Source organism: Oryza sativa, chromosome 5 (assembly GCF_034140825.1).
Source record: "Oryza sativa Japonica Group chromosome 5, ASM3414082v1".
NCBI lineage: Eukaryota > Viridiplantae > Streptophyta > Magnoliopsida > Poales > Poaceae > Oryza > Oryza sativa.
Genome location: NC_089039.1, coordinates 29364367 through 29392202, shown reverse-complemented (window position 1 = coordinate 29392202; position 27836 = coordinate 29364367). Strand labels below are relative to the sequence as shown.

Genomic DNA, 27836 nt, shown 5'->3' with positions numbered 1-27836 from the left:
CATGCAGAGGCCAAGGATGGCCTCGGTTGAATTATATCATCTTGATGTAATTGATTGAGTCTTAATAAAGCTTCCATTATTTTAAAAAAAGAAACAAAAGACTGCAATTATATGATCTTAAGAGCGATCCATCAATGTTTCTGATGATTCACTTTTCCTATGTCCGTATGTCATCTTTCACACACTTGTTAGCTGAATGATTAGAGATTGATATCACTGAATTCTTCCGTATCTAACATACAAAAGAACTGAACCATATGATGTTTAGATGAGAGTCTGAATAATACTTTGCAGCACTTGTTACGGGAAACACCACATTTTCTTTCCTGATAACATCACCATAACTTTCACTAGAGCTGGGCCATTTACATAGATTCTAGATAGTCACAAACAGGATAAGAAAATAGATTATTCAAGAGACTAAACCAAACGTTTTCTTCCGGTGGAGACTACAGTAAAGCTGAAAAACAAGAGGTAAAAAGGTAATTACATGCAGCTGCTAGCATCTAATATGTTTCTTTGTATCAAAATCCATAGGCAGTACTGAAATAACTTTGGGTGACATTTCTACTCAGTATCTGCAACACCTTGCTGTTTGATGGGTTCACAAACCTTGGTGTCTTGAACTGGCTCACCGCACCACCAAGGCTTAGGAAATGATCTAGGATCTCCTTGAAGGTTCCCTTTCTGAGGATCCGGAGCTCAAGGGGGCCGATCGTCTTGATCTTCCTCGAGCCCGTGTAGCCTGCGTCAATGAAGGCTAGATCCAAGGCATTTGCGCAGCTGCTCAAGACCTCATCACTCGCATCGCCACTCAGCTCCCAGAAGATCACGTAGCGCCCTGGATCGCTTGATCGTTCCACGAAGCTCGTGAAATCCATGACTTCGAGCTTCTCTCCTTCCAGGAACTTTGATGCCTCCTCAACAGCCAACTGGAGGTCTTTCTCGGTGTTCTTGTCGATGTTGATGCTCAGCACTAGGCTTCTGCGACAGATGAATTGGAGCTCAGGTGTGGAGTTGTGGAAGCGTGCTATCTTCACGACATCTCCTAGCCTGTACCGATATAGACCTAGAACAAAATAGAAAAAAGAAAAAGATTTTAGTGTTTCTTAAACATCACCGTAATAAGTAAACTTTCTGTGTCCTAAAACAAAATAATTGTATGTTAGCCAGAGATATTAAAGAATAAAAATGTTATTGGTGAGTCTGGCATGGTTGGCATACACAAAAAGAAACATATATCATCTGATAGAGTTTTAAGATAATCATAATGAGTAAGCAGCAAAGAGTTCAAGGAGTGGACCACAAACATTCACAATAATTACTCCCCCATGTGCTTAATAATATTGATGTATACATTGCAACCGTGTGATTTTTATGTTTTTTACATAATAAGGAGCTCTTGTCAAAAAGAGGTTTAAGATTGAAGGGGCAAGACTAATAAATATTTCTTTTTTGAAATAATATGTCACACAAACTTATCTAGTTATTTCTGATAAATCCCGTTGGTATCATGTCTGACCAGATAACAGCACCAGAAGCAGAACTAGGGATGGCTGCCCCTTGCTTTTTGTAGAATTTTCATTGCTATACTTCTAGATAATGGAGATTTAACCCAATTTAAGATTCAGAATAGATAGAAAAGAGAGAATATACCTGCAAAGTTAGTTATTACAACTTCATAGATTTTGCCGACCTCAACTTCAGTCAAGCCAACTGGATCTGATTCTATGTAATGAATGGAGGCGGAGTTTTCTGTCTCCTCCCCTATTGGTTTCTCCAAAGGAATGAACTCAAAATAACCAACTTGTGGGAGAACAGCATATGTCACCTGCTCTGGTGGCACAGTAGGGTCTATGTTAGAGCCAACCCATCCTTCCGATGCGCCATAGTCAGCACTTATAAGTGGCAAGTTCCCTGCGTAATGCCTTAATTTTTTCAGATATGGCTCCATGGATCCTGTCATGATACCATACACATACTTTGCATTTGGCCACAGTGCTGGGATCACTCCATACCAATTGCTCAAACCAATACACTTCTTGTATATTGAGTCAGCAAGTTCAGGATTGGGCTTCAGGATTTTTGAAACAGCCTCACGAATTGATGGTGCTGTAACTTTCTTTGAGAGAACACCGTCTCTTATATCAGTGCATAGATCTTCCCAAACCTCCTCGAATGTTTGGAATGCATGGACTAGGCTGTGAGCAAATGTTGAGAACACTGAATGGACCTCCTCTGAGTATATTAACCCACACAGCAAGTGACAGTACAAGGATTGGTGGAAATCAGGGCCAAAGATAACTTCATCAGGACTGCAACACTGCGACTGGATATCCTTCATGCCTTCCTTATAGCGCTGTCTCCTATACAAGTTTGTTGTCGCAGTTGTTGCAAGAATGCCACCTTTCGTTATGACTTGCTTGCTACCATAAACAAACTGCAGTGCTTTTCCTTGGCCAATAGGGTATTCACTGTAAACACAAAACAGAAGGTTATTCTAATATTCTGGGATGCAGAGTAAAAAATACACAAAGAAGCAACAAGTTAATAGCATGCAAAACAGTGTATAAAAACAATAACTCATGTTGAACCTGATCATCAAAGTTTGTTGAACATTCAGAAAAAGCAGCATTACTTGAGCATAAATAATAATAAATCAGAGATCCTTACCGGTTCCTAAACGCGTAAGATGTACGGTATATTTGAAGTGTGGTCTCAAGTAATTCATCATTGAATGGAATGAACTTGGGCTTTCCGTGTGTTGTACCGGAACTGTATGAAAGCCACAGAAGAAGCCAGACTATGAACATTTATTATCATAAACTAGTAAACGATAAGCATAATAAGGTGACAAATTTCAAGCAATGGGTACAGTACCTGAGAGAGAGGTTGGTGATGGGTTCTCCAGTGACCACTGGTGAGGTATCGCCATCAACAATCCGCTGGATATAGGGCTCAATATCATTGTGCACACACAATGGGATGCAGGATTTGTAGCTCTCGGCATCAGTCCTCCCCCCAAGCCCAAAGTTCTGCAGGTACTCAGCACTAGCATTTATCTCAAGGATCTTTTTCAGTGTATCCTTCTGCACACGCGCAGCATCACGCGTTAACATCTCAAACTCATTGATCGTCTCCTCACAGCTGCAGATCGTCATTGTAATGGTAGAATCCTGGCTTTACCACTTGGTTTGGAAGAAGAGTCACTGAAAATAACTATAAAAGGTGGAGACGAGAAAATCTATTAGTTACTTTTTCATGTAGGCTGCAATTTCTAACCACTAACTGAGCTGGAAACCAAGAGCTGATAGTGCAGTAGGAGTTGGCATCAGAATGGTAGAAAATTTTGAAGATTGTGGAACTTTATTGCCGACAGAATAGTTGGATACGCACTAACCATCTCATGAAACTGCATAGCAACGTGCGCCCAGATGACAAAGGAGAAAGGGGCGAAAAAAAGGATAAACCATCAAGAGTACACTATATACCTACTAAAGCTAACGACCATGAAAAATAAGGGCACTTTACAAACCATCTGCGGATACTGAGTCACTGACAATTAAGAAAATATAACTAGTATTACTCTATACTTTTGGACACAGCGTTTACTAATGTAATCAGTCAGAAAACCAATAAAGTAAGACATTGATGCTCACTTTTTCTGATCTTGAGATACCACCAGCGCTAGAATCGCAACATATATTGCCAAACAAAAGCTATACACATATTGCCAGCCTTGCTCTTTTTCGAAAAAAAATTGCCAGCATTGCAAAGTTGCAAGGACATGGAAGCAGCTTACTGAACCATCTACTATTAGTATTGCTAAGCTGGTTCAGATTCTTGATGCAAAACTTTACCAACATAATGATAAAAAAAACAGCCATCCGAAATCCAAATGAGAAAGTAGCAATATATGTAACATTTTTTACAGGTCTCCATAACAGTAAATCCTCCATAAACCCAAGTATGAAAAAACTGTAAAAACCAGTCACCAACTCACCATACCATTTACAACTGCCCGAGCAGGTGATACAATCTAACACTCTGCTAGTACTACTCTGGAAAAGGCTATACGTACTAACTTTTTCTTACTAAATTCTTACTAACACTGATGTGTCATGCTACGAGTGCATCTAGATTTTTTGTAAATTCCATCTACTTAAATCAAACGGTTGAGATGATTATTAGTAAAAGTTTAGTAAGAAAAATTTAGTACGTGTAGCATTGCTCTACTACTCTAGCAGTGATGTCTAACCTCTCGACAAAAGCAGTCATATAGAATTGTTTCTTTCGCGAAATTTTGGACGAACCGCAAAGGAGATTCCCCAAAACAGACAAAAGATACTTGATTTGATGAATTATTTATGTAGGGTCCTTAACACCGACACAAAACATGCTGCTGCTGCTGCGTGCGAGCAAAGAAAGAAAAATCAAGAGACACACACAGGCTCAGGGAGCAGCATCCCCCGCGGACTAAACAGGAACACCCTACAATGGAGGAAAGGGGGGGAGTAATTGCGACACGACTTGACCTAGTAATATCTATAAAAGGAATCAAATCGACAATATAACTGCGCAGACATTGATAAAAATGTGAAGCTTTTATATCTGCCCAGGTGCCACCAATCTGTGTGCTAAACTGTGGATAGTGCTAGCATATACTCCTACTACTACTACTACTATATCGCACTAGAAAGTGATGAGTAGTAGGAGAGCAACACAAAATTTTTTTTTATCAACTTGTGAGAGGCGTGGCTGCTAAAAGTTGCTGTCTGAAACAAAGCAAAAGAGGAAAGAACATATGCTCTGAATTGTACCAGCACTGCGTATCATATCTTGTTTGCAAAGCATGGGAGGGGGGCGAATCATGGCTCGGGTCAACCTGAGACAAAAGCCCTTTTAAGTTTTAATACCTCGTTGACCAGAGATTCGTGGAGGCTATTTACCGCCAAAGAAATCGGAAGCACAAGCAAAGAAGTTAGAGACAGCCATGAGGAATCAACAGAGGCTGAAATGAAATGAAATCTCAGAGTATTCAGCAGCCAGTTTCTGACTAATCAATCCGCCATTCTTTTCCATCCTAGTTGGAGGGAACAGACGCAAAGAAAGGAGATTAAGGACGGCCTAATCTTATCTGTTATCTCTGAAAAACTTTCTGCAGTATATTCTTTCTGAAAGTATATCAACATTATTTTACCACCTAAAAATCCCAGCTTTACAAAGAATATCCCCATAGGACCCTCCAAATACTACCCAGATAAACGAGGAACAATCTTTTCCACACATAATCCCCCCAGATTAAAAAAATATATTGAAATCCGTCTCGTCTCCCCCAAAACAGGAAAAAGGCAAGAACATGCCCCCCAAATCGAAGCCTTTTTTCCCCCACAAAGGATCAATAGAACACCAGGAAGGAAGGGAGCCAATCACTGACCGTGAGTAGGGCCGAGAGAAGAAAGCGACCGCCGCTCGCCGGCAACCGTCCCGTCCGGCTCCGGTCTCCGGAGGAGGCGACGAGGCGGGACTAGGTGCGAGAAGAGGAAGACGAAGACGAAGACGAAGCAAGCGAGACCAACAAGCACCACATGGATTAGAGAAGACCCTGTCTCTCTCTGGTGGAACTGGAATCAAGAAGAGGAAGGTGGAGATCGAAATTGTTTAATTTTGATTAGTCAGAGGGGGAGAGGGAGAGAGGTTTGGTCGCTAATGATGGGTTGGTTAAGCGCTGCTACAAGAAGAAGAAGAACACGAACACAGGAGGAGGAGATGAGAGGAGAGAGCGGGTGTGCGGGGTTGCGGGGTGTGCCCCCCGCTTTTGTAGGGCGCAGGTGACCTCGCCTCGCATCGGCCTCCAACTCCATTTCTCTATGCGTTTCCTTGTCTCTTTCTTTCCTCCCCCCACTACTTCCTTGTCTTCTCTTCCTTTTTCATTTTCCTTTTCTTTCATTTTTTTTCTTTCTTTACTTCTTCCGTTCCAAAATATAAATATTTTTAGACTTAGATGTAATCTTTACATGTTATTTTGATCAATAATATATATAAAAATAAGATATTTTAAATAAAAATAATTACATATTTTGATAGTTTATTGGTAACATCAATTTTAAATTGATTGATATTTTTTAAACTTTTACTAAAAATGTTTGAGGGAGTATATCTTTTCTCCTCCTCCGTTGCTGTGAATTGTGATGTGAAGATTCGTGCCTTCTGGCTGGAGCCGTACACGTGTGTATGTATCCAGCGCCGTAGAGTACACTATACTGACAACTGTATCCACATACGGTGGGTGTACTTAGGTGGAGTATTAATACGGTCGGTCGTATATCTATCTATATGTATACGTCAATTAAAATGATTTCAGCACATACTATAATATCTGCAGTCACCAACCCTGTTGTCTCTACACCCATTTTTCAGTCTGAAAAGATATGTATGATGACTAATTTGGTGTGTACTTCCGCCGTTAAAGAAAAAGTCCAATTCTAATGATGTATATAGACATATACGTTATCCAAATACATCATTAGAATTGGGTTTTTTAAGACATATAAGTATATCTCTGCATATATGGCATCTACTGTAGTTAATATCATTACAGCACATACTCCAGGTGACGGTCTAGGCGACGTGATGATTTCAGCATCTCTCTGCATGACCTGTGTGCTTGCGTGTCATATATTTCTCATTTATCTTCTTTTTTTCAGAAAAATAAACTAATTAAAACTAAAAGGATGTTGTTATATGTTAGCCTCTCTACCCATGCATACACGCGTACGTATTCGGCGGGTACATCACTAGGTACACTGACAAGTATAGAGATGTGTACCGGAGGTACTTTAATTTCTTTCTCTGTTTTGATTGCTAATAGTTTGGATGCTTTAATTAGCACTGAGCTGTTCGCCCCCTGTTTTTCTTTTTTTTTTTCGTTTTCGGAAGATATATGTAATTGTTAGCATGCACCTGCCACCTGGAGTATATTTGGAACATGGTGATTTTAAAGATATGTATGCATCATCTTCCATCCATATATAAATGATGATCTGAGGGCATGTACAATGTAAAGTTCGATATGAGCTTTTTATTAAAATACACACTCATTTAGAGACTATCATTTTATAATAGTTAAGACAGTAAAAATTTTTAACCATTAATATATAAACATAATTTTTAAAAAACGTGAATATTTGGGAATGATCTAGTATTAAATAAATAGAAGGAATGAAGTTTCGAACTCAGACCGGCTAGCCCACCACCTTGTGGAGCTAGCCGAAAAATCCCTGGGTGACTCTCGTATCAAATAAACAATTAATAACATAATTTTTTTACTACTTTTCTTTCATGTTCTTCACCCATGCAACAACTTTTTTTAAGTATATGCTAACTTGCTAAGAATCATGCGTAGCAATGATGCTTTTCTTTCCTCCTATCTTTTTTTTCAGATTAACAAATTTACTTACATGACAATAAAGAGAAATAGTTAACAAGCACCGTTGTACAAGCATACATTCACATGCATGAATTAGTGTTAATTAATTATTTTCTTACTACATATTTACTAGCTATTCCTTCTTTATACTATAATGTAAGATGTTTTGGTTCTTTCCTAAGTCATTTATTTTAAGTTTAACTAAGTTTATAGAATTCTAAATTAAGTTTATTAAATCCACCATTGAAAATATTTTTATAATATTTGTTTGGTGTTAAAAGTGCTTTTGTGTTTTTATAAATTTAATTAAACTTAGAGAAGTTTAACTTAATTAAGAGATGGAGGGAGTACGAGTGTATTCCTGATCCAATATAGCTCATGGTTTTGGGCAGAGGTGATATTAGGCACATGATCTGCGTGAGTTTATTTTTCCTTCCTTTACTTTCTTGGCAGGGTAACTTTTGCCATATTTGGCAGACCCCAAGTTGAGGGCTCTTTAATTTGTGAATGGATATGCAACCAACTTCCTTTCGTTTATTACCTTTTCCTTTTTCATTACAGGGTAAACGAGTTTTAGTCCCGGTTTACGACTCCTTTTACTACCAGTTGTAGTAACTGAGATGAGCAAATAGATAACCGGTACTTAAAAAAAATACATAGCAAGTGAAAAAAATATGTGGAATGTGAGATTCGATCTCAAGATATCTCACCTCAACCCTCACTCGCATAACAATATCGTCTACTAGATACATCTGGCTTGAATAGAGATGTTTTCCTTTTAAACTAACCTAGAGGCGTCGTTAGTACCGGTTGGTAGACTAAAGATGTTTCTAGGGATTTGTACTTTTAGAACCGGTACTAAAGCATCTTTAGTACCGGTTTTTAATCTAACCGAGATGTTTGTGATGTTGGGTACTACGTTAAAAGATCAATTCACTAGTAGTGCCTGCAATCAAGCACGATTAGTTTCTGCTTGTCTATGGTTACTTTCTGGTTATCATTTTTAGATTATTCTTAATCACTTTCTGATTATTGCAGGTGGACTTGCTTTAGAACGTCAAAATAATACATTATATATGTGGCGTGTTACACGTAATGTGTACTAATCAAAGAATGTATGCATGCAAAATGTACCATCGGACTACCATTTGAGGATAAACCATGCATATATATGAGTGCAGAGCTGAAGGTATGTTTTTCTTTTGCCCTTTTGGCACACATGAGCAACCTTTTCTTTTTCCAATAATAAAGAACCCACTATATATACTCATAAGTCACCTCCTGATCTCCTTTTGTTGCTCTCTCTTTTTCCCTGTGTGCCTAACATGCATGTAATAGTGCTTGCGTATTATTATCCATTGAGAAAGTACACTTTTAATCTCTCAACTATGACCTTGGTTTAATTTTGATCACTCAACTATGAAACGGTTTACTTTTAGTCCTCGACTCTTAAAACCATCTGCATTTTATTTATGGGAACAAACCGATATGGTTTTTGATGATGTGCTGCCTAGCTAGTGGAGTCCACATGGGATGAAAAGATGACATCAATAAGGTAATCAATAATAAATAATAGGAAAATAAAAGAAAAACGAAGAAAACGTTACAGCCAACATGTCAATATAAGTACTTCCTTTTTATCTTTCTCTCCTTAATCCTATATGTTACTTATTTTCAAATTGTTAGGATGGCAGGTGGCATAATGTCATCAAAAACCACTGCAATATATATGAACAGTTAAGGGACCAAAAGTAAACGGATTCATAGGTGAGACACCAAAATTAGACCAAGGCCATAGTTAAGGGATTGAGGTGTATTTTTCTCTTATTCATTTTAGCATTTTAAACAAATTATTAATAAGTGGAAAAGCATTCCATGCCAGCCACAGCTCTCAGCCAGTAGATATATAGATGGATTATGTGCTTGCTTGGAGGGAATTCTTTGGACTACGGCTTATGAGCAGAAAACTAATATTTTTACAGTTTTACCCATAATGGTCTAATTAAAACGAAGTATGGTTAACGAAAACGATGAAAAAAAATCCCTAAAGTTAATTCTGAAACTAAGTTTTGAAACTCAAATAAGCAAACAGATATTCTAGTTGTTACTACTACTGAATAGCACAGCTCATGCGTTCCATCAAACGCAAATTAATACTAGTACTATATACTCCATCGACATTAATTTTAGATAAACCATGCATCCATCGACACACAAGTTGATCAACTTGGATTTGTAGTGTGGTCGATTTAGTATACCTGTATATGGTAGCTTGTAGAGACAAGGGTCACAGGGTGATCTTAGAGTAGACATTGTTAATTACTTCCCCAATGCAATCGATATATTAATCCTGGTGGTCGATCTAGCTTGCATGTACTGTCACCACGTTTTCTTCTCTTAATTACCGCGCTTAACTCCACTGTCACATTAATTAGAGTATACTATATGGACATGTACTAGTAGTGGACTAGTGGCAGTAGTACAAAGCACAAGAGCACTGGAGTTGCTCGTAGTTAGACCATTAACTAATTAACTTAGCCAGATGTACCTGATTCAACCAGCTATTACCAGATTATTCTCTGCTTGGATAATGATCAGATAATTAAAAACAATCAATGAACAACGCTATATACATAGTATAAAAAAGGTGCAGTATGAATATATTTTTCCAGATGCAGAGAGATGCAGCAGCTGTTGGTGCCGTGGGACTGCAATGGCAATGGAGGTGACGGTTGTCGGGGCCTTGTCTCTCCAACGATCCATCCAAGGATGAACAGATGAGTTCTCAAAAAAAAAAAAGATGAACAGATGCATACGAAAACCATTACTAGTAGTAGTGGCTTGCAAACGATCGATCGATCGAACAACAGACGAACAGTCGTTAGTGGCTGCATCGAGCTCAAATTGCAGAGACGGATCGATGGAGTTGGGCATCGCTGTCGGCCGGCCGGACGGGGCCCTCCACTGTCTGTGTCTCCATCGATCATCGTCGTCGCCGCTAGTACGCTACAGTGCCATCGCAACGACGCCCAGCCGTCAAGCCACCATCGATCTACATTCCTGTCTTTGTACAGTGCATATATATCTCCATCCTTACAGTTACATACACACACAGACAGACAGACATGCATGCCATCTGTATGAATTCTCATTTCTCCCAATTCTCTAGTTCCCAAAATTAGCACGCCTGCCCCGTTTCGTGCCAATCTGTTCATGAGGTTTACATGCTTGCAAGCACACACATGCGTTATGCATGTATGTGAGCGACAAATTCATCATCAAGGGAAAGACTAATAAACACACTTGAAGCCTGATATTGCATCCAGTGTGAATAGCCGTGTTTAGTTCATGTGCCAAACTTTTTTTTAATTATACAGACACATATTTGAAGTATTAAATGTAACAAATTATATATATCGCCTGTAAACTACGAGATGAATTTATTAAGCCTAATTAATCTATCATTAGTAAATGTTTACTGTACCATCACATTGTTAAATCATGACGTAATTAGGCTCAAAAGATTCGTCTAGCAATTTACATATAAACTGTGCAATTGGTTTTTTCTCCACATTTAATGCTCTATGTATATGTCCAAACATTTGATGTGACGGAAAAGTTGGAAGTTTGTAGGGAACTTAAAAACTGCCTATGTATGTATGTATGCTCTTAATTCAGAGATTTAATTGATGTGCTATACTATTACTTGAGAGAATATGAAGTGGCAACGCCAACTAGCAGCTGCAGGTTGCGCACGAAGTAGGTGACAGGTGAGAGCGAGCTTTTGATCATTTGGTCCCTCCTCCTAGCTATAGCTAGTGCAAATCTGAATCGATCACAAATCACGCACGCCATGGCCGGAGAGGGGTAGGAGTACGTGGACCTTGCACGAACGGTTAACTCACTACTCTCACTACTAAAAGGAGAGAGTAGGCTAGCTAGCTTTCATTCAGATTCAGGTAGAGCACACATCAGACTTTCAGAGAGAGCTTGCTAACGCTGTCTGCTTCCATTTCTGAATTTGATCTCTGTTCGTTACACGCACCGTCCACGCTGCCTGCCCACTACTCCACTGGCGGCCGGCCTAACTCATCGTCTTGCTCCGCGTACCCAACTACAGTACTGCTCTGATATAATCCGGACATGGGCGCAGGTGGTGCCTCAAAAATTTTCATGTAACCTTTAGAGTCCGTTTGGATAATGGGAAATAGAGTATGAGATTGGGATTGGGAAATGAATGAAGGGTTAGGATTAAATGAAAAAAAGGAGAATAAATAGTTATGATTTAAAGATAGTGGTTGTATTTTCTCCTACTGTATTCAATGAAAAGGCACTTTTATGCTGTTTTCCGTTCAAAAAAATGTTTTTCTATAGATAGAAAATCATTTCTCTATCCCATTAGGCAAACATTGTCTTAAGTAATTTAAAGGAAATTTTGGAGCCAGTGCTCAAGCCCTCGTTCCGGTCAAACTTGCATAAGCCTATGACGATTGGGCCCTACCACATATATAAAATCATTTGGCTCCCATATGTACAGCTAGCATATATATATATATATATATATACTTATTTTTAATATATTATGCAATTTACTTTTAGACCTACATCTTAATAAAAAATATTTAAGTAGTATCATTTATTTGATGCGTATTTTATCATTATTTAAATTTTTTTTACTAAGATTAACGGTCAAATTTCTGTCAAAAGTTATAAGTTAACTATGTCATATATTTAAAAAGCGAAGGTAGTATTATAGGATTAGAGAGTGCTGTGCTAGCCGTACATATTATTTATATAGTGCTTGAAAATAAATCATGATTTATGGTAAAGATTACAATTTTACAAGGGTCTTGGACATGCATGGTGTTTATTATGGCGATTTAAAACCGTGATTAATTAATTTCAAACACAGACTCGTCCTAGGAGAATATATGGAAATTAATCTTTGTACATATATAGTACAAAAATTAAACGTTGCTCTCAACAATGTGTTGGTGTTGACACTCTTCGAAAACGATCGCGCAAGACAACGAAATGTGAATACACTAATTATGGTATATATAACTGGGGACCAATTAATTGCATAGATATATATAGAGCAGAATATATACATGATATGAAATTAATTAATATGGTACGCAAGCACAATAATAATACTTCTAATTCCTACCGCGATCGATTGACATGTGCATTCTAGCTACTTGGTAGTGACTCGAATTAATGGCTGGCACTTATGAATGGATGATATTTCATCTTGTGAAATGTTGTTTAATTTGGACATTGATACGCACTTTCTTTTTTAAAAAATATATTTGTCTACCTATTCTAATCCATATTACTATCTTAAAAAATGCTAGTGATGGTGGTTTTATCACTCACACCTATCTGAGAAGTGAGAACCACCATATATTTTGTGGGCCCATCATTGTTGACCAATATTATACTGGAGTGAGAGGCTTTATTTTTTTTATCATCTCATTAATCAAAATTTGAGAGTGATAATTTAGTTTTAATAAACTCATTTAATATAATTAGAGTCTGTTGTAATGCATAGGTATTTTACTATATATTCATATTTTAATATATATGAAACAAATCAAAATTTGGAAAAGAAAATTTTGAGCTGTGCTATATATGCACATATGTAGAAGAAAAAATCTTACATAACTCTTACATATATAGAGTTGAATCTAATCAGTTGGTGGCTAGCTATGAAAAAAACAAGATACATTCAAGGTCGGTGTTTCTTTAATTAATTAAGAAGTTTATAAAGATTTTTTTTAACATGTAGCATAATTTTGGATTTTTAATCCATGCATGGCATGTATATATAGTCAAAATAAACCTTTGACAGGCTAGTTCACGTGACTGACGGAGAGTGTGCTGGCATATGATACGTGCATGCCATGTTACCCTTGTCAGTTGTGCACAGTGTGTGCGGTTACCTGTCGGTACTCCTCTCTGTCTGTATTTGCATGTACTATGTTCCATTTTGAAAGCTCCAAAATGGATTTCATACGTATGTACTCCCTCCATTCTAAAATAAATCCAATTCTAAAAATGAATATGGATATTTATTGGATTGGATTTATCTCTATGATTAGATTTATTTCGAAACGTAGAGAGTATGTATGCACATATTAATCTTTAGGATTAGGATTAGATTTATTTTGGGACGGAGGAGTATGTTGGTTAAATTTGGACACATGCATTTGCATGGATTATTTGTGTTTGGTTGGTTTGAGGATATATATATCAGACCAAAACTAACTAGTTGCCCTTTATATGGACGCATGTATATATATCGATCTCCTGACATGTAATTTTGGATATGGTTTGTCGATCGCCACCGAACATCATCCTGTCACACCATGCAAATTGCATGCCAGCCAAATTTGTAAAAAAAAATTTCGTGAACGTAGTGCGTGCAAATTAAAAGCTTTACAAGTTAATACAGATAAATGGATTAATTGCTGACAGATATCCGTTTGGCTCAGGGTTCACGAAACATCAAGCTTGGAATTGATGTGTACATTTTGGCATGAATAAGTCCAAATTCTTAACATGCATGTAAAACATGCACTAGCTAGGTAATTAAAGACGTCGACACTATGGGTCGTGTGTGCTCACGTCAACATTCGAGCAGATCACTATACGTACCAGCTGATTAATGTAATTTTGACCGCTAATTTAATTTGGGGTGATTTGAACAACAAAAATAGTTTGATTAGAGAAATTAATGATGAATTTTTTCCTGTTTTAATTTGTCAGTGCGTATGTACTTGTTGCATCATCTTGATGCTCCTGCGTGTGCATATATACATGTGCTCCAATTCAAGACACGACAGCTCTTGCGTGTTGATGGTTGGATGCTTTTAATTAGTATATTTCTCCAAGTGTATAATTGCTTCAAATTCAAGATCTCATCGGCTGTCCCGTTCAAAGGACACATCAAATTGTTTTGTTTAATTTAGTGTGGACAAGTCAATGCATGCATACGCAAGCGCACAAAAAGAAAATAGGACTATAGCGTGTGTTTTCTAATAGAAAATAGGACTACTTAACCAACCATATGTACTAATAGTTTTTCCTCTACTAGCTCTAATCATTACACACTCACATGAGATACTCGTGTCCCAAAAAGGTTTATAATTTTATTTTGCAATTTTTTTCGACGTGCTCTCATCATGTTAATTTGATTTTGACATTAAAGTTTGTACTTGTCTATTGTATATGAACATGGTTAGCAACATAGTACTCATCAATTGATCAAGTCAAAGTCCGTGATAAGGCATGATTTATTGTTTATTAAGACGTTTTTTTTTAAAAAAAGCACCATAGTTTAGTTAAAAAAAGTTATTTGTAGTACGAGTAGTATTTAATTTGTGGGCTCAATGATATGATTTGATAGTATATATATACACCATACGACAGCACCCGATCGAGATATGAGAAAAAAATAAATAATTAATTAATCCACTAAGGTAGAGGGTTGGACAAGCAATTCCATCTAGTACGTAATTAAGTTGTATGTTAATTTCATATAATTTATACAACATTTCACTTTGAAGTTATTGCAAACTAATTTGATTATTAATTTGCGGCCAAACTGTGTATACGTACGTTCAACTAATAATTAATATTATATAATTTGGTGGCATAATCAAGCCATATATGTACGTTCTAGAAGGCACATGACAGCTAGCTGGATGTGTATGAGTGTATCTCAGGGGTGTTTAGAAACTAGGTACTAAACTTTAGTCTCTCTCATAAAAATATAAGTCCCTCCCCTAGGGACTTATGGTTTTGAGAGAGCCCCCTCAGAAACATTCTAAGGAGCTCAAGAACAAATAAAATCAAGGTTGATTTAGAAAATTAAAGGCTGCTAGAAGTTTTTTTTTATATACTGAAAAATGTCCGTGCGTTACAACGGGTGAATGCTATTTTAATCTTATTATTGTTATACGGTTTAGATAGGATGAAATTCAGGAATTCGCTTGGATATTTTTTTTAGAAAACCATGAGCTGTAGTTAGGAGTCTGATTTTAATCTCAAGTTAGCATGCAAGTTCTTTTAAAGAAATTTCTTATACGACTTCTTTTGTATTTCTAAAATCAAACGAACTTAAAATTCAACTCAAACACGAATCTGCATTTCTAAAAGCAAACGAATTTAAAAACCGACTCAAATACGGATGACGTACCAAAATATCGGCAAAAACATCTTCGGTCTTTATAATAGTAGAGATATATGTTTTGCCCATAACTTGGAATTTCTCATAAGACCCGCTTTGAGCAACCAAAACATCGGCATCATCCATGTCTAGTCGATGATTATGTTGTCGTCCCCCTTCCATATATCCATACTAAACAAAAAAAGATGACATCAACAAGCTCTTAGCAAGCTAGTTTATCATTTGTCAATCTTTGTTTGTCAATTCAAGATCATATCCCATATATGCTATCGCTAGAATAAGGATTAATATCCATATGAATAATGCACATGTCTGACGGCAAATTCGTCCTGTTCCATCAACAAACACATGCATGCAGGTTGTTCTTATATATATGTTTCTTTTGTTACAATATACATGCATGAGCTCCATAATTCATAGAGCATGTAAGAATATATAATTCATAATTCATAGAGCATGCGTACTCCTTTTCTTGGTTTGGTTTTTTTATCGTTGGGTGTGTTTGATTTTATTTGAACTCACAACTAGAATATAAAACAACAGGCAAAATTGGTTATATAGCATCGAAAGTTCACGTTTTTGGTTTTATAGCACCGAAAGTTACCGGTTTACTTTAATAGCATCCAAAGTTCACCCTGTTCCCATTTCTAGCACCGAAACATCATATCGTGTGTGTGGCTGCATCAAGACGGACGGAAAACGATCGAGAATTGACGGAAGTGTTAAAAATGGGAACATGGTGAACTTTAAGTGCTATTAAAGTGAGCCGATAACTTTCGGTGGTATAAAACAAAAACGTGAACTTTCGATGCTATATAACCAATTTTACCAAAACAATAACGACAAGAAATTAACGAGGTCGTCATTTTTTTGGTTGTTGATGCCCTTTGGGCGTGATTTCTGTTGAGGAGTGGAAAAGCGACGACCACAGGATTGGTTGTCGTTAATTCCTGGTGGGGCTGCCCTCGTTACTTGCCATCTTTTTAATTTTTGATTAAAATATGATCCTAGCACAGATCGCGTTGTGGGAGCAGGGAAGCCGGACGGCGAGCGACCTCCCCCAATCCACATGGGCCGCCGCCTCCAGACCCGCCTACGACGTCGGCCACCACCACCTTTTGCTCAACACCGGCTTGGTCCCGACCTATTGCCGCTGCAGCTGTCCATCGCTCCTCCTGACCTAGCGCCGCCGCCGCCGTGACGACCTCCCCCTTCACAGCGCTGCACCGGCTCCCCAGCTGCCGCCTCGATCTGCAGCGCGTGATACCTCCTCATCACCAAGAACGGAAGGTATCCATCTATTCATCCCATACCTAAATTCCCCTGGTTTTGAGTCACACCCTAAATTTCTAGCATAACAGGAAGATAATTATTGTGCTAGTACTACTTTGTTTCAAACAAAAGAATCTACGCGCTGGATGCTTCGTCTATGTGCTTGATGTTGCTTGCATGTAGCGATGCTAGTAGGTTAGAATTATTACAGTCCATGCCTTTTGGATTCAGTTTCAAAGAGTAAATGCTGATTACTTTCAGGATTTTCCTTTTGGATTTAGTTTCACATTTACATTTCTCATGTCGATAGAGATCAGATTATGGTGTCGAAAGGAATGAAGTTCTGATAGTTGTTTTCAATTGATCTGAACAGGAAATATCTGCATTTTTTAGTTACAGTTGTTTGGTTCTTCTTTCCTTTGGTTCCAAGAGTGTTCAGGTTTGAAAATGTGGCCTAGGAAGACCTTCCATCTCCTTCAATTTCTTGTTTTTGTCTTTTAGGGAGAAACCTGAAAAGCTGAAACTAAGTGTATGGATTCAATCTTTGTTTTCGTGTTGAGTTCTACTGCTTCTTGCTGACACAAATGGTACATCATGACTATATGATGTTAAATTGCATAATATAATCCATTTTATTAGTGCAGATGCCAGAAGCTGCTGAGTGGAATGATGAGAACACTTGATTTTATATATCTGTGAAACCCTCACAGTGGCACGACACTCCTTGACATTTCCCTTGTAGGTGCAGCAGCGCCGTGCAGTGCCCCACTGGGTACAATGGTCGCATGGTTGTTAACTCGTCCCTCTGGTGACTCACAAGCAGTTTCTTTTTTCTTTTAAAAAAAATATGTATAGATATGCTATAGATTTTACTGACAGTGACCAGCTCAGCTCAGCAAGCACGCAAAGGAGAATTAGCAAAGCTTTTGTAGGATCTAGATGAAATGGATGGGGTTCAATCCTGATAATTGAGATGGTGACAAAGCATTCCTCATTCCTTAAGCAAAGTTTCAGGTATGTTAAGTACTTAAGTATAATCTTCTGATAAGATGCTCCTTTTTATCCAGACAAGATTGCAGTTTCGTTTTTAGTTGTTATTCACAGCAGAAGCATGCACTGCTCTCATTCAGGCTGAGCTATATGCTCTGTTCTAACTCTATATTGCTATCACAGCTCATTTATGTATTGATTGGTTGAAATCTTGTATTTTGCAGGGCTCACAACAAGCATGAAACAAGCCAAGAGCTGTACAACCTTTAGTTGAAGACTACTATAAAACTATATAGCTCTCTTGTAGTTGTACGGAAATTTAATTAGAATATGTACATACATTTCCAATTATGTAACAAACGAGTTAAATTATTTGCATTCGATCAATAAAGATTTGTTAATAATTTTCATTTATTAGTCTGTAACATCTTATTCTTGTGAATGTGATCATGAATCTAAATATACCACTGTCATCAGTAAAATAACGGTAGTACTGCCGCCAATAAAATAACGACCACCCAGTGTTGTCATCGTTAATGAAAACAACGATGGCACAATGCCACGGTCGTTAATGAAATAACGATCGCATAAAAATGCCGTCGTTAATAAAATAACGACCAAAAAAAGTTGTGTGGTCGTTAGTACTATTAACGACAAAGCTTTTAACAACCACTGACGACCACACTTTTGTGGTTGTTAATGATCTTTAACGACCACATTTAAGCTTTTAATGACCACATTTCCCGTCGTTAATAATCGATTCTCCAGTAGTGACTTCACTCGTTGTTTGTGTGATTCCTTGTAATAATTGGCTGTAACTCTAATGAGCAAAGGCCAGAATATTTCTTCCATTATCTAAAAAAACTACATTCGTTCCAAAAAGAATCAACATAGCTCTCCTAGGTTGATTTTTTTTTTGACAGAGGGAGTATATAGCAAGATGAATTAGGGCTACTTTGGAACAAAGAAAAATTAACGGAGGAATTTGAAAGGGTTTAAATCCTATATATAGAAAAAAAATTCCTATGTGGTCTTTTAGAATAAAGGATTAGGCCTCTTCCTTTGAAATTCCTATGTAATGATATGTTTTATGAAAATTTTTAGAGGATTAATTTCTAGCATGAGCTTCAGGCTCTTGAAAGTTTTCCTTTGTGTCTAAATCTCTTCTAAATTTTATGTGCTTCTTGTGTTCCATTCAAACAGTTTCCTGTGTGTTTTCATTCATTATGATTCAAGGTGTGAATCTTGTGCTTTGAGAATCATGCGTTTCAAATGAACCTTTAATAACCTGCTAGGTTTCCGTGGTGTACTCCACTCTGAATTCACATGGCCAGTAGCTAGTGTGTGTCTTCCTTCCTTAATTATCCTATCTATCAAAATCATTTCTATATAATGAGCACTTCCAACTAATCCTAGTTAAATATAGTACTAGTTATTAATTAAAGTGCAACTAATTAACCTAGTCATGTGCAGCATGCTCCTATGTTAAATAAAGTGCACGTACACTGATAAATTCTTTATATATTAATTTGCCGAAAAAATGATGTTTATATCAAAGGGCATGTACAGTAGAATATAGTATATATATATATATATATATATATATATATATATATATATATATATATATATATATATATATATATATATATATATATATATATATATATATATATATATATGTAGGTATGGACAGCGAGAGTTTGTTCGTGTTGATAAGCTCTCAATCACATCTCAATAATGTTGAAAACTTTTTACACTGACTCATGTGCAATGTTCCATCGTGAACAAACCCTAATCACTTTAATTTAATACGTTTAATTTCCAAGCTACGACTTATATGAGCTTTTCAGGCAGGACTCTGTTCTTGGGCACTGGCACGACTGTAAATCTCGGTGTCAGGTGTGCGTCTCACTCAATCTTTTTAAATTTCAATTATTTCTTTTTAAAACCAAAAATTGGAAGTGGGTCGATAGAAAGTGGTCAATTTGTGGCCAGTCATGTCTCAGCTTTGTGTGCATTTTGTGTGAGAGAGAGATGACCACAAATTAATTAATAAACTTAACAAAATCGAACAATTAATTATATATATGTAGTAGTTGATGGTATATATTGTTGCTTCGGAGGTTTGTTCGTCAAAAGAAACATGATTGATTTACTCATGGCTACGAGCAGTTGATAAGACCCTAAGAGCATCCAAAGTACTTCACACTGATAGATCAGAGACAACCTAACCATGAACATGAGAAGGAATCCTGTACATACATGTTGCGCCATGCATCCCTGCTGGGTTATTGGCTATCATTACCACCCTGAAGATTGCAACGGCACATGCCTTTGCATTGTGTAGTATAGTGCTTAAAATGTTTTCAAATAGAGATGTTGCAATTATAAAACAAAAAGATGTTACTACAATCCATTATTCATCAAATCTAAAGTTTTGATTCACTAATATATTAAAAAACATTAAGATTCGATATGTAAATTAAGGTGTCATTATTAGATTTGTCCAAAAGAAACTATTTCCATGCATTTATTTTTAAATATCTTTATGACTACATGCATGATTAGAAAAAAAAAGTTCTTTAACTAAAAATTAAAAGAAAAAAATATTCTTTATAGACCGTATTGGCCTAAACAAGTATAAAATAGAACAAATGAACAATATTTACTTATGAGTAAATTTCAGCAAAGTACAATTGTTTTTATCAAAACTATCACTTCACTACAACTTTAACCGAGCATATATATCATTGAAATGCAACAATAATATATGATTTTTTTCTCTCAAAAAGCTACAATTTTATTTGTCTGACCAGTTTGTTCGGCCCACATATTATACACAAATGCAATATACTCACGGTGTTATAAGTTGGACTCACGTACGTGTCATACATACAAGGGATAAAGTTATTGATATTTAATGAAACCCTTTGCTAATTAAAGTTATACTTTTATGAAATATTCGGCTAAAGTTATAACAAAGTGATAATTTTAATTAAATAGTTATTGTTCTGTGAAATTTACTCTTTAGTTATGATTAGCTCTTTTTCCAAGATGATCCGGCCTCTCTTGTTATATGATCATGCATGCGTAATGCTGCGTTGGCTAAGGTTTCTTATTGCACAGACCTAACTAAAATACCAGCCAACAAATTGAAAACCACACACGGGTAGAGAAACCTTTGTAGTCCCAGTTTGTAACCCCCCTTTAGTCCCGATTTCCAAACCAGGAGTACCAATCCGGGACTAAAGATGGCTCAGCCACGTGGCCGGCTGAGCCACCAACCGGGACTAAAGATCGAGCTAACCTTTTTTTTTCATGGCCCTGTTGCTGCATGGTTTATATACATGCATATATATGTTTCAATACATATATATGCATACATATATATATATATATGACCAAAATATATTTACATTATAGAAAATGTGTAAACATGCATATAGAAACATATGTAGTCATGTATTAATTACAATCCATTATATGTCCTAGCTAGCTACGATTTCGACGTAGTAGTAGTACTCGCTGCTAGCTCAGAAGCTAAGGACCGGTGAATTGTGTTTCCGTCGTAGTAGAATTCACCCTTGGGATCAAGGATTTTTTCGTTGATGAATCCCATGAGTTGTTCTTGAACCGCCGCGATAAATTCCTTGTGTGTGGTCAGGTTATCCCTCATGCGAATAAACTATATGAATGTATGAAATTGATTAGTAGTTAAAGAAGAAATCGTTACGTAATGAAAATTTGAATTTATTTGTACGTACATCGAGCTCTCTTGTGGTGATGATTTCGTCTGCAAGGCAGTGGCAATACTCGCACACGTAATAGCCGCACAAGTTAGTTCTCTGCTTTTGCTTTGCGCACTACAAATAAATGACAAACAACGAGAGATCTAATTAATATACACTTGTATGTATTTGAATCGGAGAAATATAAATGTAGAGCATGTGTACTCACAGGAAATTTGAACTTCCGCCTAAGTCTTTCTCTCCATTTGCCGCGGACCAAATGACGGAACCGATACCAAGCCCTACATGGAGTTTAAAGCTATGATTCGTAGTAGCAATTAACATAACAAGATTTTCTTAATTAACAGAGGAACTTATGACGGTACCTGTCTATAAGTTCGAAAACCTTGTCAAACATAGACTCTTTTTTATCCATTGAGTCATATACGTTGACGGTGCAGGCCGACAGGTCGAAGAGTAAAAGCACCCAGTGGAATCTGCAATGTGCGTGGGATGCATTACATATGAAACACTTAGCAAGTTCGTACGGGAATGAAATTTGGTATGTAGGAAGACAGTAAAATTAAACTAACTCTGTGTTGTACGGCAACAATATGAACGTCTTGTAATGCTACGCCTTCAGGAGATGGACGAGATTGTCCTCTGTTTCTTGTGGATATTGGTCGAGCATTGCGACGTTTACTCTCCGAGGGTCGATGAATCCAGTATCGAAAACCCTCCGCCGTCAGGCCCTTTGAATCTCCATTCTACAACGATAAAATGGAGTATATTATTTTCTATAGTCTACTTATATACAAGGACCTAATTAATTAAAGGAGACGTATAGTAAGAAATCTAACTGAACGATATACTTACAAAATCCAGCAACTCATAATAGAGACGTCGAGGGCGTCCAGCTGGTATAGTTCGGAGATTCCCTTGAAATTGATCCAGAGAATGTCATCTCCTTGCAAGAAGTCCGTGTCCCTGATCCTCGCTCCGATCATCTCTCTACCAGTGGCGCTCATCTCCATGTACAGCTGATGGAACTTGTACATTTGTGTGGGTAGGGACTGCAGCAGCTCAGGCTTGACAAGCGGTTTACCGAGTTCGTACATGTATTTCACTTCCACCTTTTCGATTGGTGCGACTCCTAGCAATTGATCCGTAGTTAGACCGGTGTCAGTAATAAATTTTTCTATCGTCATTTCTTTACCGGTCACCAACGGCTCGATCTCCTGGTTTGGTTGCTCTCCAAGCTGAGGGACTGGTTTGGACTTTCCAGAAGATGCTTTCTTCAGCGTTCGCTCATAGTCTGATAGCTTGATTGCCTGCTTGACAGATGCAGACATACCCCTGAAGAAGTTTCTGACACTAGGGTCTATAGGAATCTTCTTTTCTGGACTTCGAGGCTTGAATTGTCTCTGGACTTCTGATGCAACGTAAGCGTCAAGCTCCTCTTGCGTACAATCGTACCCCGGGTCCTTGTTCTTGGCGGCGTCAACTTTCGCCTTCTTCGTTGCCCTTGTGTGGGCAGGCGGTGGAGCTGGGGGGCCCTTGACTTTGAAGGTGCCGGAAGAGGAGCTTGCGGAGGAGTAGGTGTAGGAGCCCGAGGAGGAGTCGGTGCAGGATCCTGAGGAGGAGTCGGTGCTGGAGCCTGAGGTGGAGATGGTGCTGGCAGATCATGAGGAGGAGACAGTGCAGGATCCTGAGGAGGAGATGGCAGAGCCGGAGGAGATGGTGCACGAGACGCCGCTTGTCGCCCAGGGAGGATGATGTACCGCCTGCACCATAGAATAATGGCATGGCTTGTGTCTCGTAGATGCGTCTCACCGTCTCCTTCAGGGTAATCCAGCTCGAGGTCCTCGTACGCGCCTTCGACCAACTCAACTTCGACCTTCGAGTATCCTGCTGGAATCGGCCTGCAGTGGTAAGTACCTGAAGGGTCCGTTGGGATGGCCATGCCCGACGCCACCTTCATGTTGTGAGAGATTATTTATTAGTAATCAACATATATAAGCAGCAACTAGCGGAATGGCTAAATCTAAAATATATAAACTACGAGCTTACCTTTATTGATAAGTTCTTGTAAGGAATATGCAGCTCACATGGTGTCCGCTGAGTGATGTCATCAACGGGACAGGTCGATTCGTCCTGTGTTTGCATGGCGTCCATGCTCTGTGATCCTACCTGCCCCGTTGAGGCGCAGCTGCTACGGTTTCCTGACGGGCTCACCATTGCAGGAGGAATGGTCGGCTGGGGATCATGGGACCGATGTGCGGCCATGCGTTCATCAACCTTCCTTGCCACCTCCTCTTGCATGCTGAGTTCGTAGCTCGATACCCGGAACTCTAGATCTGCAATCTTCGCCTCGGTATCTCTCTTACTCCTCATCCGATTCCTGTACGTGTGGATGTCCTCCTTGAAACCAATCTTCCAAGAAATCACCCCTTTCCCTCGTGTTCGTCCTGGATGCTCTGGAGTCTGCAGGGCGAGTGTCAGCTCGTCCCTATCTCTGTCCGGTCAGAACGTGCCCTGAGAGGAGGCTTCCACTGCATCTGTTAGTCGTCGCGCAGCCTCTCGTATCTGATCGCCGAAGACCAGTGAGCCATCAGCTGGGTTAAGCGTTCCACCGTGAGCATAGTACCAGAACTTCGATCGTTCCGGCCAATTGGCGGTTGCCGGTTCGATACCCCTCTCAATCAAGCTAGCCTCCATCTCCTCCCACTTCGGCATCGCGACGCTATAGCCTCCTAACCCCAAGTGGTGATGGTACTTCTTCTTGGCGGCATTTTCTTTGTTTCTTTCCATCATCGCCTGCCCTTGTTCACCTGTCTTATATGCAACGAACTCGTCCCAGTGATCCCTTAGCTTTGGGAATGTGTCGAAGTTCGGTGTCTGCCCCTTCAGGATATATTTCTTGTACAGCTCTCCCTTGAAGCTCTGAAACTGTTCTGCCATTTTCTTCAGAGTCCACCTTTTCACTTTGTCCTCTGTACCCGCGGGAAGGGTGAATGTCTCGAGCATTGTGGTCCACAGCATCTCTTTCTCCGAATCTGGGACAAAGCTCTCATGATCTCCACGTGCCCTTGTTCTTCGCCAGTACACCGTACTGATAGGCACGTTATCCCGCACAACCCAACCGCTGTGACGTACATAGTTCTTGGCGGCTTCGGCCGGGGCACTAGGACGTCCATCTTCTTCCACTTCTGTTATGATGTGCCGACCCTCAAGCTTCTTCGCTGCACCTCGTTGCCCGTGTACCCTCTTCTGTCCAACGGAGGGTTGACTACCACTAGCCTCCTCCTCCTGGTTCCCCTCCACATCCCTTTCCACGTGCCCCTGCTGGTTCCCCTCCGCATCCCTCTCCACGTTCCCTTCCTCGTTCAAGTACTGGTTTGGATCCTCGTTCCCCTCTTCTTCATTCCAGTACTGGCTGCTTCCCTCCGCGATTGTATCGTACAATATCTGTTCCTCATCGCGGTCAGCCATCTGTTGATACAAGAAACATCTGCTAAGTCACGAGACATTTATGTTTTAACAATCTAAGTCATGTATGCTAAGTGTAAATGTCGTACATTAGAACCCTACACAACCTTACGTGCTAAGTCTAATTACAAATCGTGATATAAGCTAAGTCTAGGTGACGTATATTATACAACCCTAGCTAGTAAATAATTATATACTAAGTCTAATTACAAATAAAATAATCTTATATTAAAACTCAAATAATATTACATGCTAAGACTAAAATAGTCATGTATGCTAAGTGTTTCATGTGTATATGCTAAGTCTAATTAAGACTACAATAGTCAATTGCTAGGAGTCGCACAAATTCCGTAGTCAATAATTACATACTAAGTCTAATTTGCAATAAAATAATCTTATATTAAAACTCAAATAATATTAGAACACTACACAATCTTATATGCTAAGTCTAATTACAAGTCTAATATTCTTAATTGCATTACAAATATAACAATCATTTATATTATTACGTCACTTGCCTGCACGAATTCCTTCTAGGGCTAGCTCTTCCACTCCGGCTTGAGGGACGACTCCGACAACACGTCTTTTCTGCAAGATACAAAAAATATGTATTAGGATAAATGCGAAGTAACATATATATATATATATTGCATTTCACGTTCACGTTCGTTCGCTCGTTCTCATTCACGTTCGTTCTCGTTCACGTTCGTTGTCGTTCTCGTTCACGTTAATTCGTTCGATCGTTCTCGTTCTCGCTCTTGTTCGTTCGATCGTTCTCGTTCTCGTTCACGTTCTCGCGGCAACGTACGTTGACGTGTTCGTTCTCGCTCTCGTTCGTTTGATCGTTCTCGTTCTCGTTCACGTTCTCGCGGTAACGTACGTTGACGTGTTCGTTCTCGTTCATGTGTTCGTTAACGGTGGTGTGGCGGCATCGGGCCGGCGCTTGGCGCGGCGGCGGCGTGGCGACGGCGGCGGCGGCGGCGACGGCGTGGCGACGGCGGCGGCAGCGGCGTGGCGTTGCATGCGGCGGCGGCATTACGCGGCGGCGAAGGCGGCGGCGTGGCGTGGTGGCGGCGGCGTTGCACGTGCGGCGGCAAAGGTGGCGGCGTGGCATGCCGGCGGCGGCGTGGCGCGGCGTCAGCGTGGCGCGGCGTCGTCGTGGCGAGGCGTCGTCGTGGCGTGGCGTCTCGTGGCGGGCGGCGCGATAGAGAGAGAGATCGAGATCGGAGATCGATGAAGGGAGAGGCGGCGGCGGCTCTTACCCCAGAGATGCGGCGGCGGCGGAGGAGGCGGAGGCGGCGGCGAGGACGACGAGCTCGAGACGACGGCGAGATACGGCGGCGTCGGCGCGGGGATTTGCCCTAGGCAGTGGCGGCGAAGGAGAGAGGCCGAGAGAGATCGATCGGCCGAAAACGTTAAGTGTTGGTGGAGAAGACGAGGGCGCGCATCGGGAATATATATAGCCCTCGATCTTTACTCCCGGTTGATGAGAATAACCAGGAGTAAAAAAAAGATCTTTAATCCCGGTTGTTCTCAACAACCGGGACTAAAGATATCTTTAGTCCCGGTTGTCCTCATCAACCGGGAGTAAAGATGTTTTCCCGCTATTTCCAAATTATTTTTTAACCCGGTTAGGGTTAAGAACCGGGACTAAAGATTATAGCACTGCATATTATTTTCGCTTACATATGTGTTTCTAAAATAGAAGTTAATGCATTAACATTATTTAAAGTACAAAGATTAATGACAATTACTTCGAAAAATTATTTTTGTCTGTAATAAATTAAGTGGATAAATCGTAATAAGCAAATATATGACTTAAAATTAATAAAAATTCCAATAATCATACATACTTAGCATATGAATGATATTATTAAATTGGTAAAAACTCTAATTAAGATATGTATGTACATACTGCATGATTTAAAATTAATAAAAATTGTAATCATCATATATACTTAGCGTAGGAATTATATTAAATTAAATGTTAAAAACTCTAATTAACATATGTAAATGCCACATGCATGATTTAGACCTTTTAAAAATTCGAATAGTCATATATAAGTAGCATATGAAAGATAGTAAATTAAATTGTGAAAAACTCTAATTAACATCTGTAAATGCCACATGAATGATTTAATACTTTTAAAAATTCTCTAGTCAGTTATAATTAGCATATGAATGATAGTCAATTAAATGTAGCATATGAATGATAGTAAATTATGCCATACATCAATTGATTTATATGGATAATCAATACATCCAAAATAATTTACATCGTGTACACAATAATTACGGCATTACATCGGCGGTGACGGTTGACCGCACGTACTTTCTCCTCACTATTGTTCCCTCCTTGTGATCGCTGCGTGAGTAAGGGGTGTCTTCATTTGATAGGAGGATGCTAGGGTCAATCGTCACCGTGAAAGGGGGTTGCCCATCCAACTGATCGTAATCCTCGTCAGTCTTGTCCTCAACTTCGACGATTTTTCTTTTGCCTGGGAGAACCACTTGACGCTTAGGCTCGTGAGGCCCTCTGCCCTTCTTTCCTTTGCTAGACATGTCCTTCACAAAAAAGACTTGCGTTACATCATTGGCAAGGACAAAAGGTTCGTCCGAGTATCCAACCTTGTTAAGGTCAACAGTTGTCATACAACTATCATCAATCATTACGCCTCCACCAGTCAACCTAACCCATTGGCACCGGAACAGAGGAACCTTGAGAGGACCA

At 39.0% G+C, this 27836-nt stretch overlaps 1 protein-coding gene and 1 long non-coding RNA gene across 3 annotated transcripts; one reads left to right on the top strand and one right to left on the bottom strand.

The window, feature by feature from the left end:
- Window positions 1-272: 272 nt before the first annotated feature.
- LOC4339756 (jasmonic acid-amido synthetase JAR1-like) lies at window positions 273-5790 on the bottom strand. Of its 2 annotated transcripts, none has more exons than NM_001420926.1 (5): window positions 5438-5790; window positions 2881-3219; window positions 2674-2775; window positions 1657-2474; window positions 273-1069 (listed from the first exon to the last, which is right to left on the bottom strand). In NM_001420926.1, exons 2-5 carry the CDS (start codon window positions 3159-3161, stop codon window positions 525-527), a joined length of 1746 nt encoding a protein of 581 aa, NP_001407855.1. In that variant the 5' UTR covers window positions 3162-3219; window positions 5438-5790; the 3' UTR covers window positions 273-524. The 2 variants fall into 2 exon arrangements, with proteins under 2 accessions (NP_001407855.1, NP_001407856.1); NM_001420927.1 differs by having other exon boundaries at window positions 2881-3209.
- An 11478-nt stretch (window positions 5791-17268) lies between these two features.
- On the top strand, window positions 17269-18299 carry LOC107280884 (uncharacterized). Its single transcript, XR_001545861.3, has 2 exons — window positions 17269-17909; window positions 18110-18299. It is a non-coding gene; the product is annotated as an uncharacterized lncRNA (long non-coding RNA).
- Window positions 18300-27836: the final 9537 nt, after the last annotated feature.

Coding starts and splice junctions, on each gene's coding strand:
- LOC4339756 (NM_001420926.1), bottom strand. CDS start 3,161: ATGACGATCTGCAGCTGTGAGGAGACGATCAATGAGTTTGAGATGTTA. Junction 2,776..2,880: donor ATCACCAACCTCTCTCTCAG/GTACTGTACCCA, acceptor GCTTTCATACAG/TTCCGGTACAACACACGGAA. Junction 2,475..2,673: donor TCTTACGCGTTTAGGAACCG/GTAAGGATCTCT, acceptor TTGTGTTTACAG/TGAATACCCTATTGGCCAAG.